The following is a 12,637-nucleotide window of genomic DNA, read 5'->3' as shown; positions in this document are numbered from 1 at the left end:
TTTAAAAAAGTATTTTCAGTGGTTGCTTTACAGTTTAAAAGACCCCTTCAAAAGGATTTGAGTGGAAATGTTTCTGTTATTTCACAGCATAGGTTTTGTGCAAAAGCAGACCCAATATTTTCCTATCAAGAGCATCTTTAACTCGCACAGAAACAGAATATATATATATATATATATATATATAGATAGATAGATAGATAGATAGATAGATAGATAGATATAGATATATACATACATAGCTTATTACATTACAAATATACTAAAGTTATTGTACAAATAAAATCCGTTGAGCTGGGGTCAGGTAGGCAGTTTCAGATCTGACTTATTTATATGGTGCTTGATGACTGCTGGATGTCAGACAATTAGCAATATATATGTTATATATTTTGCTGTAGGCTCTGTAGTGAGGCAGAGCAGAATGAGGCAAACATCTGAAAATCTCATCAGTCTAATGGAGACCCAGTGAACTATAACCCTGTCTGCTTTTGTAGAGAAGCACATAGGGAGGCCGGGTGTCTGGCTGGGTGGGCTTCAGATAGCAGCAGAGGGCTCACGGCCAACCATCTAACTCATGCTGGCTTGATCACTCCCTCACTTATCACAAATACGGGCTCAGTGCCATGGGAAGCCAGCCGATGCTGCTGGTACACTTCAGCGAGCTGTTTTTTTTCTGCAGCTGATGTGTGTAGCGGAGGTTGAGCTCCAACCACAAAATCACTGAACAGGAAAACACTGCACTCTACTGGTCCAAAGGTCGCATAATGCCAATGTTTTACCCTCTTGTGTGGGCAAAGTTCTTATTACTTCTTTTTACTTTCTTAATGCACCACATTATCAGGATTGAAAACAACAGAGCCACAAGAATCGTTTGAGGCAAAATTGTTAAAGGTAAACGAGTCCTGAAAATTAATAAATCATCAAACCTTTGCTTTTCTCCACACACCATTTATATATTTTTGAATAGAGATTCGTGAATGTACTGAAAACTTTGTCTCACTAACACTGAGAAATTAGTTACCCATAAAATCCCCTGAGTAGGAAATAATTAATTGGAAAAGAGAACATTCCTCATGGTTTTTCTTAAAATCGTTTTCCTATTTGCCTTCCTTTTGCTGTGCTTGTTGTGTGTACTTGTATTTCAAGTTATGTAGTGATGCATAAAGTCCTGATGACTTCTACCTAAAATATAACATCAGTTATATAGATGGTACGAATGCAGGCTTTTTCTCATAGAAGGTGCAAAAAAACCACCAAATATTTTACAGATACTAAATGCTTATCTTTACCTAATACAATGTATTTTAAAGGTAATACTGAATGTGTCATGGCACAGTGGCCCATGGAAATGGGATGGACTCAAGTGCAGTTTCAAAACCAGAGGTTTGAAGTGCGGTGTAACAAAAGTCTTTATTCACAACGCTTGGAAGCTAACAGAAAACTCAGACTAGCATTAAGGAACGTAAACTAGACGTCTGAGGCAAGAGAAACTATGGCCATAACAAAACTATGACTAGATTGCAGGGACAACTGGGTGCAGCGACTGGGCAGGGGAAACTGTGGCTGGCCAGGGCAGTGCTTGCAGGTGGAGGTTGCTTGGAGGGGGGAGGCAGGAGACAAAGGTCCAGGTGGGTACTACGTGCAATGCAGGGAGGCAGGCAGGAGAGACTGGCAGTTTGAAAAGGGAGAGGTTACTGGCAGCTGCATACCAGAATCCAGGAGAGCTTGTACGGATGAGGATTGGTAGGTGGGTTCCAGATGCTGACGAGAAAACAGAGAACTAAGGCAAGTAGACACAATGATACACCAAGGAACAGACATGAGGCCGAGAACGGACTAAAGTTGGCAGATAATCTGGCGAAGACTAGTTGTGTGCGCAGGTCATAAATACTGCTGGTGTGATTGCCATCAGGTGAGGAACAACAAAGACTCCACCCAGAGGGGAGGAGCCGATGCAGTGGAAAACTACCCAGACCATGACAGAATGGCTGTTTGAAGTATGTAAAAAAAAAAGTTGTTTTAGAAGCCAGTTATCCATAATTATTCCAACTTTTCCAACTTTTGACTGACTTAATTATTATCACCTAAAAAGTTGTGGTAATTTAACTTAATAGTTAAAAAGATTCTATGAACTTGAATATTTTTATTTCTTTAACTAAAACTTTCCTTTAGCTGTTCACTTATTCACAAGGTGTCACTACAGCAGATGGAGCCACATATTTGATTTGGTAGATTTTTACACCATGTACCCTTCCTGACACAATCTCCAAGGGATTTGTGTGTCCTCCCAGCCTTCAACCAGGGAGACTTTGCATGTCAGGCAAAGGTGTAAACCACTAACTCTATGGACCCACCAAATTGATTATTTAATCTACTTTTTTTCCTTTTACAGTTTTTCTTGATTGCTTAAACACATTTCTTGAAACTATGCCTCGTATTCCCAAAACAGTAAACACAAATCCATAATGTCTCACCCAATTTCCCAAACATCGTATTGTCAGGTCAAAATGAAGCTCTGGGATGTTTCTGATGATCTTTGGCAAGAGTGCATTAAGAATATATATTGTAGTTCTATAAATGCTAGACACTGTTTGATCCAATTTAAGGTTGTGTATAGGTTGCATTTTTCTCCCACTAAAGTGGAAAAAATATATAAGAACGTTTCAGCCCTCTGTGTTAAGTGTTCGAGTGGTCGAGGAACTTTATCTCACCTTTTCTTTCAATGCCAAAAACTACAGCTCTTTTGGAATCATTTGTTTGATTTTCTGACCAAAGCCATTGGCAGGGAGGTCCCATGTACCCCCTTTGCAGCATTGTTCGGGGTGTGTGAACTGGGATGGGCAAGGGACAAGACAGAGACGCAGGTTGTGTCAATGACCACAATTGTGGCTAGAAAGCTGATACTTCTCTGCTGGAAGTCTGCTAAACCTCCTACCTTCGAAATGTGGTTGAGAGAATTTGGAAATGTACTCCATCTGGAGAAAATCAGGTTTACCTTGTCTAACCGAGAGAGTGTGTTTTATAAGATTTGGCAACCAGTCATTAGCCTGATGGATAAACTTAAGTGAAATATACTCTATCTTAACATTTATGTATGCTGTATTACCACCTTGTTGACTTGCCGTCCACCTTCTATTGTGTTCTTTTGAAGGTGATTGTTGTATACTGCTCAATTATAAAATCAATAAAAATATATTGAAAAAAAAAATGAAGCTCTGCACCCAAAACTATTAACTTTTGCTGAAAAACCAAACTTTGCCCACAGACAGCACACACAAGGCCTCAAAAACACACACACAACAACATAGTCTTACACTTTGGTGCAATAAATGTTAAACAATATTCCCAAAACTGGCAAGTTATGTTGCTTGTGGTTCTTCCCCTCAAAAACCTTTTCACATGATGAACACAAAAGACACAACCAATGTATATACAGTGGCACATTTTTTATCCATGTACCATACAGTACAACACACACCAAAAATATTATTCCACGTCAGCATCCTGTCTGTGTTCTGGGTCAGGCCAGAGAATCTCATCCACATCATAGGCTATATTGGCCCTGGCCAGGCAGCGGGGGTAAACTCCTCTTGCATGCCTGATCCACCCCTGGCATGCATCTACTGGTATGTCTAGGCAGGCCTCTTCCATGGCCTGGAGAAGGTGAACACGGACATAAGGTTCTCAGTCATACACCTTCCACCACCATGCCGAAAACAACTTCTCTATCTACCAGTCATGAACCATAGCAGCGCGATGGAAGCTGACATTATCCCAAACAACAACGTAGCGAGGCTGCTCTGGCTGTGCTGGTTCCCTGTAGTTCAGCTGTAACATATGTCGTCTTAGACCATCAAGAAGAGCAAGGAGAAGTGTTATAGGGTCCTAGAATGGCATGGCAGTGGAGTACCCCTCATTGGCTGATGGCTACGCACAGAGTGATATTCCCTCCACGCTGACCAGGGACATTTACAATAGCCCGATGGCGAATTATGTTCCTGTTCCTGTTCCTCCTCCTCCTCAACTTGCATGTCTTTGGATCCATTGTTTTAAACTTGAATGAACTGGCTTTGGCCCTTTTATCTATCCATCAAAGTTTCTGATTGGTGTGTGATACATTTCGACTCCTAGTGTTTCCACTTGGCTAATTGTGTGCTAATTGAGCTAAAGCTGTGCTGATGTGAGTTAATATTATTGACTGCTAGTGCTTTCTAAGTGACCACATGGAGTAAGCACTGACAAATGTAGGGATTTGTTTGTAGAGTTTTGTAGTAACAGTTCACCACATCTGACTCATGTGGTAAAGCAGGGGCATAGTGTTTATAGTTCAGGGAAATAGGTGTGCTTTTTGGAAAGTGGCATTATGGTTTTGAAATTTGGGTTCAAAAGATTGGTTATAGTGTTTAAGCAACTGAGAAAAACTGTAATATTTTGCAGTTGTGAGCCCCTTCAAATTGTAACTTTATAGTATTCACTGTTGTTTCAGAGCGTGAGGATTAATTCCTGTCAGGCTGAGGACCGTATTATTTATTAAATTCAACAAATATGATCAAGAAAGACAGAAAGAGTTAACCACCCAACACCTGTTTGAAAGATAATGGAATCTTCTTTGCCATTAATATTTTCTCGAGTGTCTGGAAAGTTAAGCTAAAATATTATCTTTCATTATACTTGTTGTTCTTTGTCAGCACAGATAGGGACAAAAAGAGCTGCAAAATCAACTTCAATCTTCAAGGAGACAAAAGAATGATCATGGAATGAGTATCTAAAATAAGAGATTATGTTTAACTATGTTTAGTTGCAGGTGTGTGAGGAGATGAAGAAAGAATAACACAGCACTGTATTAAACCCAGAGTAAAAGATGGTTTGGGAAATAGTGAAGCCTGCCGAGCTGGTTTGGTAGCCTAGATTGAAGACTGATGATACTCTGACTGTTCACATGCTCCGAGATAATAGTTCATATCTTTGTGAAAAGCAGTCAACCAAAAACCTTAGATTTTTCACGAACGTAGTGAAAACAAATCAAGTCCAAGTATGCAAACAAGCTTGCAGCTTGAATGCTGTTGTCATTAAAGCAAAAGGGAGTTTCACTCTCATCTTGTTGACATTATCATAATAATAAGCTTTTTGAAATCAAAACAAATATAAAATGCAATACAAGTGTCTTTTAGATCAAAGCTTATTTAACAGGACTAATTTCATTTCAGGTTATTTTACTGCAGCATAAGCCAAGTTATAAATCTTTAAATTTGATATAACTGAATAATTGACACTGTCATGGGCCCTTATTTTAACAATATATAGGCTTTAGATATTTATTATTTACAATAAAGAAACATGTATTTACACCCTTACAAGACTATACCGGAAATCTAGAGTCAGGACCAGAAGGAGTCACGTGACACGCTCTACTGGTTAAACTTCCTGTTGTCACTTTAGTTAATTATTTCTTTCTATTTTTTTCCCCCTTCTAACGTTTTCCTTTACTTTTTAAAATTATAAAGTCGAGTTATAATACGTGGCGTTTATTTTCCTTTGCTAAACCTTTCCCGAGTGTCTCTGAAACGAAGCGGTACTCTAAGGAAGTTTAACCGGTAGTGATGGGATTTCCAGCTCTTTTTAGAGATCCGGCTCTTTCGGTTCGGCTCACTAAAAAGAGCCGGCTCTTTCGGCTCCGAAACGACTCTTCGGGTTGTTTTGTTGCTTTAATTAATTTATTATTAACAATAATATAAAATGATGCACAAAAGGAATTACTAACGTAAAAAAAAGTGGTTTTATTTATATATGTTTATATATAAATATATGCAGTGGCCCCTAGAGACAAAGCACGTACAAACTCCAAAACACATTTCTAGCATGAACTGAACTTCCAAAGCAGAGCTACTAGATCACTTAAATTACACAACTGAAAGCACATGTGTGCATTGTTTGTGTATTTATACACAGGCACTCATATATATTCAAATAATTAAAAAAAAAAAAAAGTTCATTTACCTGTTACTACCACACACCAAATCTGGTCGTTGGTACTTGCTGGCTTGTGTAGCCACTAGGTAACAAAAGCTCAACACTGCGCCTAGCATCCTGGAGCACTTCTGTTGTGTTTTGTACGTGTTTTGGAGTTTTTACGTGTTTTGGAGTTTTTACGTGTTTTGGAGTTTTTACGTGTTTTGGAGTTTGTACGTGTTTTGGAGTTTGTACGTGTTTCGGAGTTTGTACGTGTTTCGGAGTTCGTACTTGATTTGAAGTTTGTATGTGCTTTGTCTCTAGGGGCCACCGTAAATATACTTTTATTTATTCACTCCACATAAAATGCAATAAATAAATCATATAATACAAAAATCAACTATTCACATTTTCAGCTTTTTCCTTTTACAAATTTAAAGTGAAAACAACACAAAACACTGCAAGCCACAACACAATTAAATATAAATTATAATATGAAAACAAAAAGAACATGCACATTCTCTGTCATATGGACCTGCATGAATAAACTTTCTGAATCCTTTATCACCTGCAACCGAAAATAGCTGTGGATGATTACTATACCTTTCTAATGTGACGTTGTTGTCCCTGGCTCTCTTTCTCTCTCTCTCTCTCTCTCTCCCTCTGGCTCTGATCCTGTGCTACTGAGTGTAACTACTGCCCCTCCCCCCTTTGCCCAGCGTAAAGCACAAGGCTGGCGTGCAGAGTGAAGCGGAAAAAAAGTGCGAGAGAGAGGCTGAGAGAAGAAAAAAAAAATACAACCCACGTGACGGCTCGCGATAAGGAGCCGGCTCGCGATAAGGAGCCGGCTCGCGTCGTTCACGTCAAAGAGTCGGCTCTAAGAGCCATTTCGTTCGCGAACGACCCATCACTATTAACCGGTTGCTAATGTTAGCTAGTTAGCTGGCGTATCTTTCCTTCAGTGACAGGTGAAAGCTCGCTCCGTCCAGGCTTACCTTTTACCTGTTAAAATCGTTTTTACGTTTGTAGCCTCCTGTAGGTGATCAGTTTACAAATCAACACCATGGCCGGTCTGCTTTCATTGCATTGTGTCGCCTCTCTCAAGAAGTCCGGGAGTCTAATTCATTTTAGAAGCGCTGCTCTGGGGGTTCATATGAGACACTATAGCAGCAAAAAGGCCCCCTCTTCATCATCTTCGGAGTATCTGCACCAAAGCGTCGTGCCTTCCATGCATTACCAGAAGAGTTTACCCAGGTAAGGCGTTTTGTGACGAATTTGGACACATTGCTTTTTCATTTTCTCCAAACATGTCGCGCAAACTCAAAAAAATCTGTGGTTTCATGTGCGCCGGAGATGTCCAGCAAACAAAACAAAAAGGTGTCCTGAAATAAAGGTGACCCATTTAGCTTTTAGATCGATGTAGGTAAAAGGGCATGCTTGCGCTAAACTCAGTGACCACTAGAGGGTGACATGAATTATGATTAATGACGCTTAAAAAAAATAGGTGTGTGAAAACAGTTCAGATTTTGTGCAGGAAACATTATCCAGATATTTCAGTCCATAAGATGGCATCACACAGTTGCTGCACATCCATGATGCAAATCTCCCATTCCACAACATCCCAGACTGCTCGGTTAGATTGAGATCCGGTGACTGTGAAGGTCATTTGAACAGAGTGAACATGGTGCTTTATACTCCTGGAGGCAGCCATCAGAGGATGGGTACACTGTGCCCAGAAAGAGATGGCCATGGTCAGCAGTAATACTCGGGTACGCTCTGGTGTTTAATCAATGCTCAGTTGGTACGAGATGCCCAAAGTGTGCCAAATAAACATTGTCCACAGCATTACATGATCACCATAGCCTGAACCATTCATACAAGGCAGGATAGATCATGCTTTTGTTTTGTTTATGTCTAATTCTGATCCTGCCGTCCAAATGTTACAATAGAAATCGAGACCCATCAGACATTTTAAATGAAATAAAAAGAAGAAAATGTCCCTAGTTTAAGAAAGCTGTTGAACATTTGGTTCTTGAACATGGGTCACCACATCACAGTGGGTGCTCTCTTCCGTTAAGTTGTTTTTATTATAAAACATACAAATGAATCGAATAAAACATGACTGACTTCATTTCCCTTTTGCTGTTTAGATTGCCCATACCAAAACTGGAGGATACTATCAGGAGATATTTGGCTGCCCAGAAGCCTCTTTTGGATGATGACCAGTTCAGGTGAGTTTCCACAAGTTAAATCAAACTTTTTATTTGATTATTTAAATGCTTTAAACCTAGTTGGAGCCATTGTTGTCATGTATCTGCAGAACAACAGAGAAACTTGCTCAGGATTTCCAGAATGGTGCGGGAAAGCAGTTGCATGAGGAACTGGTTGCTCAGGATAAAAACAATAAGCACACAAGCTACATCTCAGGTAACTATGACTAGCCTAAAACTGAGCATCAAAGATGGAGTAATCACTGTTAAATGAGGTTAAAAATGTTCTTTTGTGTCACAGCTCCCTGGTTTGATATGTATCTGTCTGCACGTGACTCTGTGGTGCTCAACTTCAACCCTTTCATGTCCTTCAATCCCGACCCAAAGACTGAGTACAATGACCAGCTGTTGCGGGCGACCAACATGGTGTGTTCAGCTGTGCGCTTCATGAAAACGCTACGAGCCGGTCTGCTGGAGCCAGAGGTTTTCCATCTGAACCCAGTCAAAAGCGACACGGACAGTTTCAAGAACTTTATCCGCTGGGTCCCATCTTCACTGTCCTGGTATGGGGCCTACATGGTGAATGCATACCCTTTGGACATGTCTCAGTACTTCCGCCTCTTTAACTCAACTCGGATTCCTAAGCATGGGCGAGATGAGCTCTTTACTGATGAGAAAGGGCGACACCTTTTGGTTATGAGGAAAGGAAACATGTACGTGTTTGACATAATAGACAGGGATGGGAATTTAGTGAAACCTGCAGAGATCCAGTCCCACTTGAAGTACATTTTGTCTGACTCGACACCGGCACCAGCCTTCCCTTTGAGTGTTCTGACCAGTGAGAACAGGGACGTGTGGGCAGGGCTCAGGGACAAGCTGATTGGTGCTGGAAACGCAGAGGATTTACGGGTCGTGGACAGCGCCCTTTTCTGTCTCTCCCTGGATGACGAGAGCATGCGGGACCATATTCACATCTCCCACAACATGCTGCACGGCAACGGCTGTAACCGCTGGTACGACAAGTCCTTCAGCCTCATTGTAACCAAAGACGGACAGGCAGCTATTAACTTTGAACATTCCTGGGGTGACGGCGTCGCTGTGCTTCGCTTCCAGAACGAGGTCTTTAAGGACACCACCGAGAAGCCACTAGTGCACCCAGGTTCGGCTGCTGCTGCTGTGGATTCGGCCTCTGCTGTGCGCAGATTGCAATTCAAGCTGAACAAAGAGCTGGAGAATGGCATCCAAAAGGCAAAGGAGAATATTGACTCTGCCGTATCAAAACTCACTATTGACGCCATGGAGTTCAAAAGAGGCGGGAAGGAACAGTTAAAGAAGAACAGGCTGAGTCCAGATGCTATAGCCCAGCTGGCTTTCCAAATGGGCTTTCTGAGGCAGTACGGACAGACTGTAGCCACGTACGAGTCATGTAGCACTGCAGCTTTCAAGCATGGCCGCACAGAGACCATCCGACCAGCGACTGTACAAACCAAAAAGTGCTCACATGCTTTCGTTCAACAGCCTGGCAAACACAGTGTGGCGGAGCTGCAGGCCATGCTCGATGAATGCTCCAAATATCATGGGCAGCTCACCAAGGAGGCAGCTATGGGTGCGTGTGACATGTCAGCATGCAGATAAATTATGGTGATTTTGTACACCAGTAAACGCAGTGTTTTAAGCTGCAGATATCTCTGATGGTAATTATCTGTCATAGCAACAACACATCATAACAGGCCAAATCAGTAGTTTATCTGAGCTAAATATTTAAACCATAAAACGCTATAACCATGTTTAAATATTTCACAGCCCTCCCAAGATGATTTAATCAGAACCAAAGGAAAAAAACACCTTTAGTTTGGTTCTTTGTCCTCCTGCACCATCAGGAGTTGAGCAATCGATCTTTGCACACAGACATTTTTTATTTTACTGCTCTAAAAGTTCTTATCTGTACCAAATATTATGTAATCATCATGTTGCTGTGTGTTTAGGATTTGTGCACTTGTAATGCTTTAAAAAAAAAAGTATATTTCTCAACAATAGCATCTCATTTACAGTTTAAAAAGTTGAATTTGCTGTAATATTTAATAAACAGTTTGCCAAGTAACCACCTAGTAATGGGCTAAAAGGACCCATTTTTATCAGCTGAACATCATCTAAGTGACCATGTGATTAAGTGTATAATTTTGCCCACACATTGAACAGGCCAAGCAATACTGTAGCATGGCCATGTAATAGTTAAAAATATAGCAGCATATGTTAAAAATGTAAATCTTTTTAACATATTCAGGGAGAAACAAACACATCAAAGTGTATGGTCTTAAAAACACAATGTATGATTGTCACTTACTTTTTTAGATTTATTCATTTAGATTTAATGATACTTAGGTAATTTTTTTGGCCTTTATGACTTGGGCTCTCTCTCAGAGCTCAAATCGCACTTCAGTCTGACATATGCAGATATCTGATTTACAAAAACTGGGATTCTCAGTTTTAGCATTTTTCTACTAAATGGATGAGCAAATATGTTTTGATATTAGCTTATTAGACATAGAGGGGCACGGTCTGCAATATGAAATTTTAGGTTTTTTACAGTAATGCAAGCAAGGTTAAGTCATAAGTCTTCTTATTCACCATAATGTGTGACTTTATTAAAGAATTATTTTCTTGAATGCATTGTTCGATATAAAAAACTGAAGTGTTAAGATAATGACTGATTAGCACTTTTTATTACACACAATGCTGACCTGAGAACAGTTCCTTCACTAACTGCTCTTTTTGCATCTCTCTCCAGGTCAGGGTTTCGACCGTCACCTGTTCGCGATGCGATACCTGGCCGCCTCAAAGGGCCAAGCTCTGCCCAGTCTGTACACTGACCCAGCTTACGCCGCCATCAACCATAACATCCTCTCTACTAGCACCCTCACCAGTCCAGCTGTCAGTCTCGGCGGCTTTGCCCCTGTGGTACCTGATGGTTTTGGTGTCGGCTACGGCGTCCACGACAATTGGATCGGTTGCAACGTATCTAGTTACCCGGCTCGCAACGTCCATGAGTTCCTGCAGTGTGTCCACAAGTCTTTAGAGGACATTTTCACAGTGCTGGATGGAAAGCCACTGAGCTAAGAGTGAACAAGTGTACTTTTACATATTGATAAAGGTAAGAGTAGGAAGGAAATTCAGGGAGAATAGAAAGGATGGGGAAAACTGAAGGGCAGCTCTTTGAAAACAAAGTTTCCTCTGTCATCCCTTAGTTATATATACGTATCATAACAATTGTTCGGTGATGAATAGGACTGCTGGTGTGTGGCAGAAATCATAACCAGTTATTTTGGTAAAACTTGATATTCTAACATTTTGGTGAAAAATATCCAACTGTAGTGAAAAAATATCAGCAACTTCATCTATAACACTACAAAATGAGAGAATCAAAGAAAAATCAAGTGTAGCAAAATATAATTCTTATCTTTTCATATTCACTTTCAAGCCCTGAAAACAATAATAATAATATACAACATATTTTATTTACCTTCATTGAAAATTTGCTCGTGTTTGACTTCCTCAGCCCACAGTTATTCCAAATTCCCATTCAGACATTTGTGACCAACTCTTACATACATGCTGATGTTAGTGTGCTGTGGCCTAATGTTACTGTTAGCTGCGATTTAAGGTTGTTCATCCATCCATCCATCCTCATCAGGGGGAGGGAGCCTATACCAGCTACCATGGGGCAAGAGGCAGGGTACATACTGGACAGGTCACCAGTTTTTCACAGGGCTAGCACATAAGAACAGACAACCGTTTGCACTCACATGGGCAATTTGGAATTATCAATTAACATAACCCCACTAACTGCATATCTTTGGACTGTGGGAGGAAGCCAGAGTACCTGGAGAGAACCTACGCAAACACGTGAAGAACATGCAGAGGGGCCTTCGCATGTTCTCCAAACTCAGCATCTTCTTGCTGTGAGGCAACAGTTTAAATATAATCCTGCCCCTACACAACTTGTGGTTTCTCAAGGAGGATCTCCACATTAAACTTTTTTCTTAAATGGAAGTGAAATACGAAGCAAATTTCCACTAATTAATGGCCATGATACACGTAATGCATATATAATATAGCTATCTTACAGTGTTATGAAGTGACACAGAGGCCAATTGAGTTACTGCTTATGTCAGAGAAATGAGGGAATCGTTGCTCTGTAAAAGGCCCTTCAGAAGGGTGTAGGGAGTGGGTTGAACTTGGAGCTCTGACTCTAGTTGGTCATTCATGCAGTTAAACTTCTCTGCAATAGTTGCCAGTCAGGATGCAGAGGATGTGCCTTTTTTTTAATGATGTGAAGCTCAACCAGAGCATTTACAAATCACCACTGTAATACACTGAACTGTCATTAGTGTTAGATTACAGCCATTTGTTGTGCTTGAATGTATTTTGAAATTAAAAGTTAATTACCTCTGCTCTTTTATTTGCCCTTGTGATTCTTTACA

The 12,637-nt window shown here is 40.6% G+C and overlaps 1 protein-coding gene across 1 annotated transcript; it reads left to right on the top strand.

Moving 5' to 3' along the window:
* The first annotated feature begins 7,009 nt into the window (after positions 1–7,009).
* On the top strand, positions 7,010–12,608 carry cpt2 (carnitine palmitoyltransferase 2). The gene is made up of 5 exons (XM_085448202.1): positions 7,010–7,200; positions 8,097–8,177; positions 8,267–8,373; positions 8,458–9,762; positions 10,945–12,608. Exons 1-5 carry the CDS (start codon positions 7,010–7,012, stop codon positions 11,271–11,273), a joined length of 2,013 nt encoding a protein of 670 aa, XP_085304328.1. The 3' UTR covers positions 11,274–12,608.
* The last annotated feature ends 29 nt before the right edge of the window (positions 12,609–12,637 follow it).

The sequence above is a fragment of the Copadichromis virginalis genome, linkage group LG23 (assembly GCF_057382275.1).
Source record: "Copadichromis virginalis isolate Kocher_CV1m ecotype Utaka linkage group LG23, C_Virginalis_male_GT1.1, whole genome shotgun sequence".
Taxonomy (NCBI): Eukaryota; Metazoa; Chordata; class Actinopteri; order Cichliformes; family Cichlidae; genus Copadichromis; species Copadichromis virginalis.
Note: the sequence above shows the minus strand (reverse complement) of the source record. Positions and strands in the feature narration are given on the sequence as shown.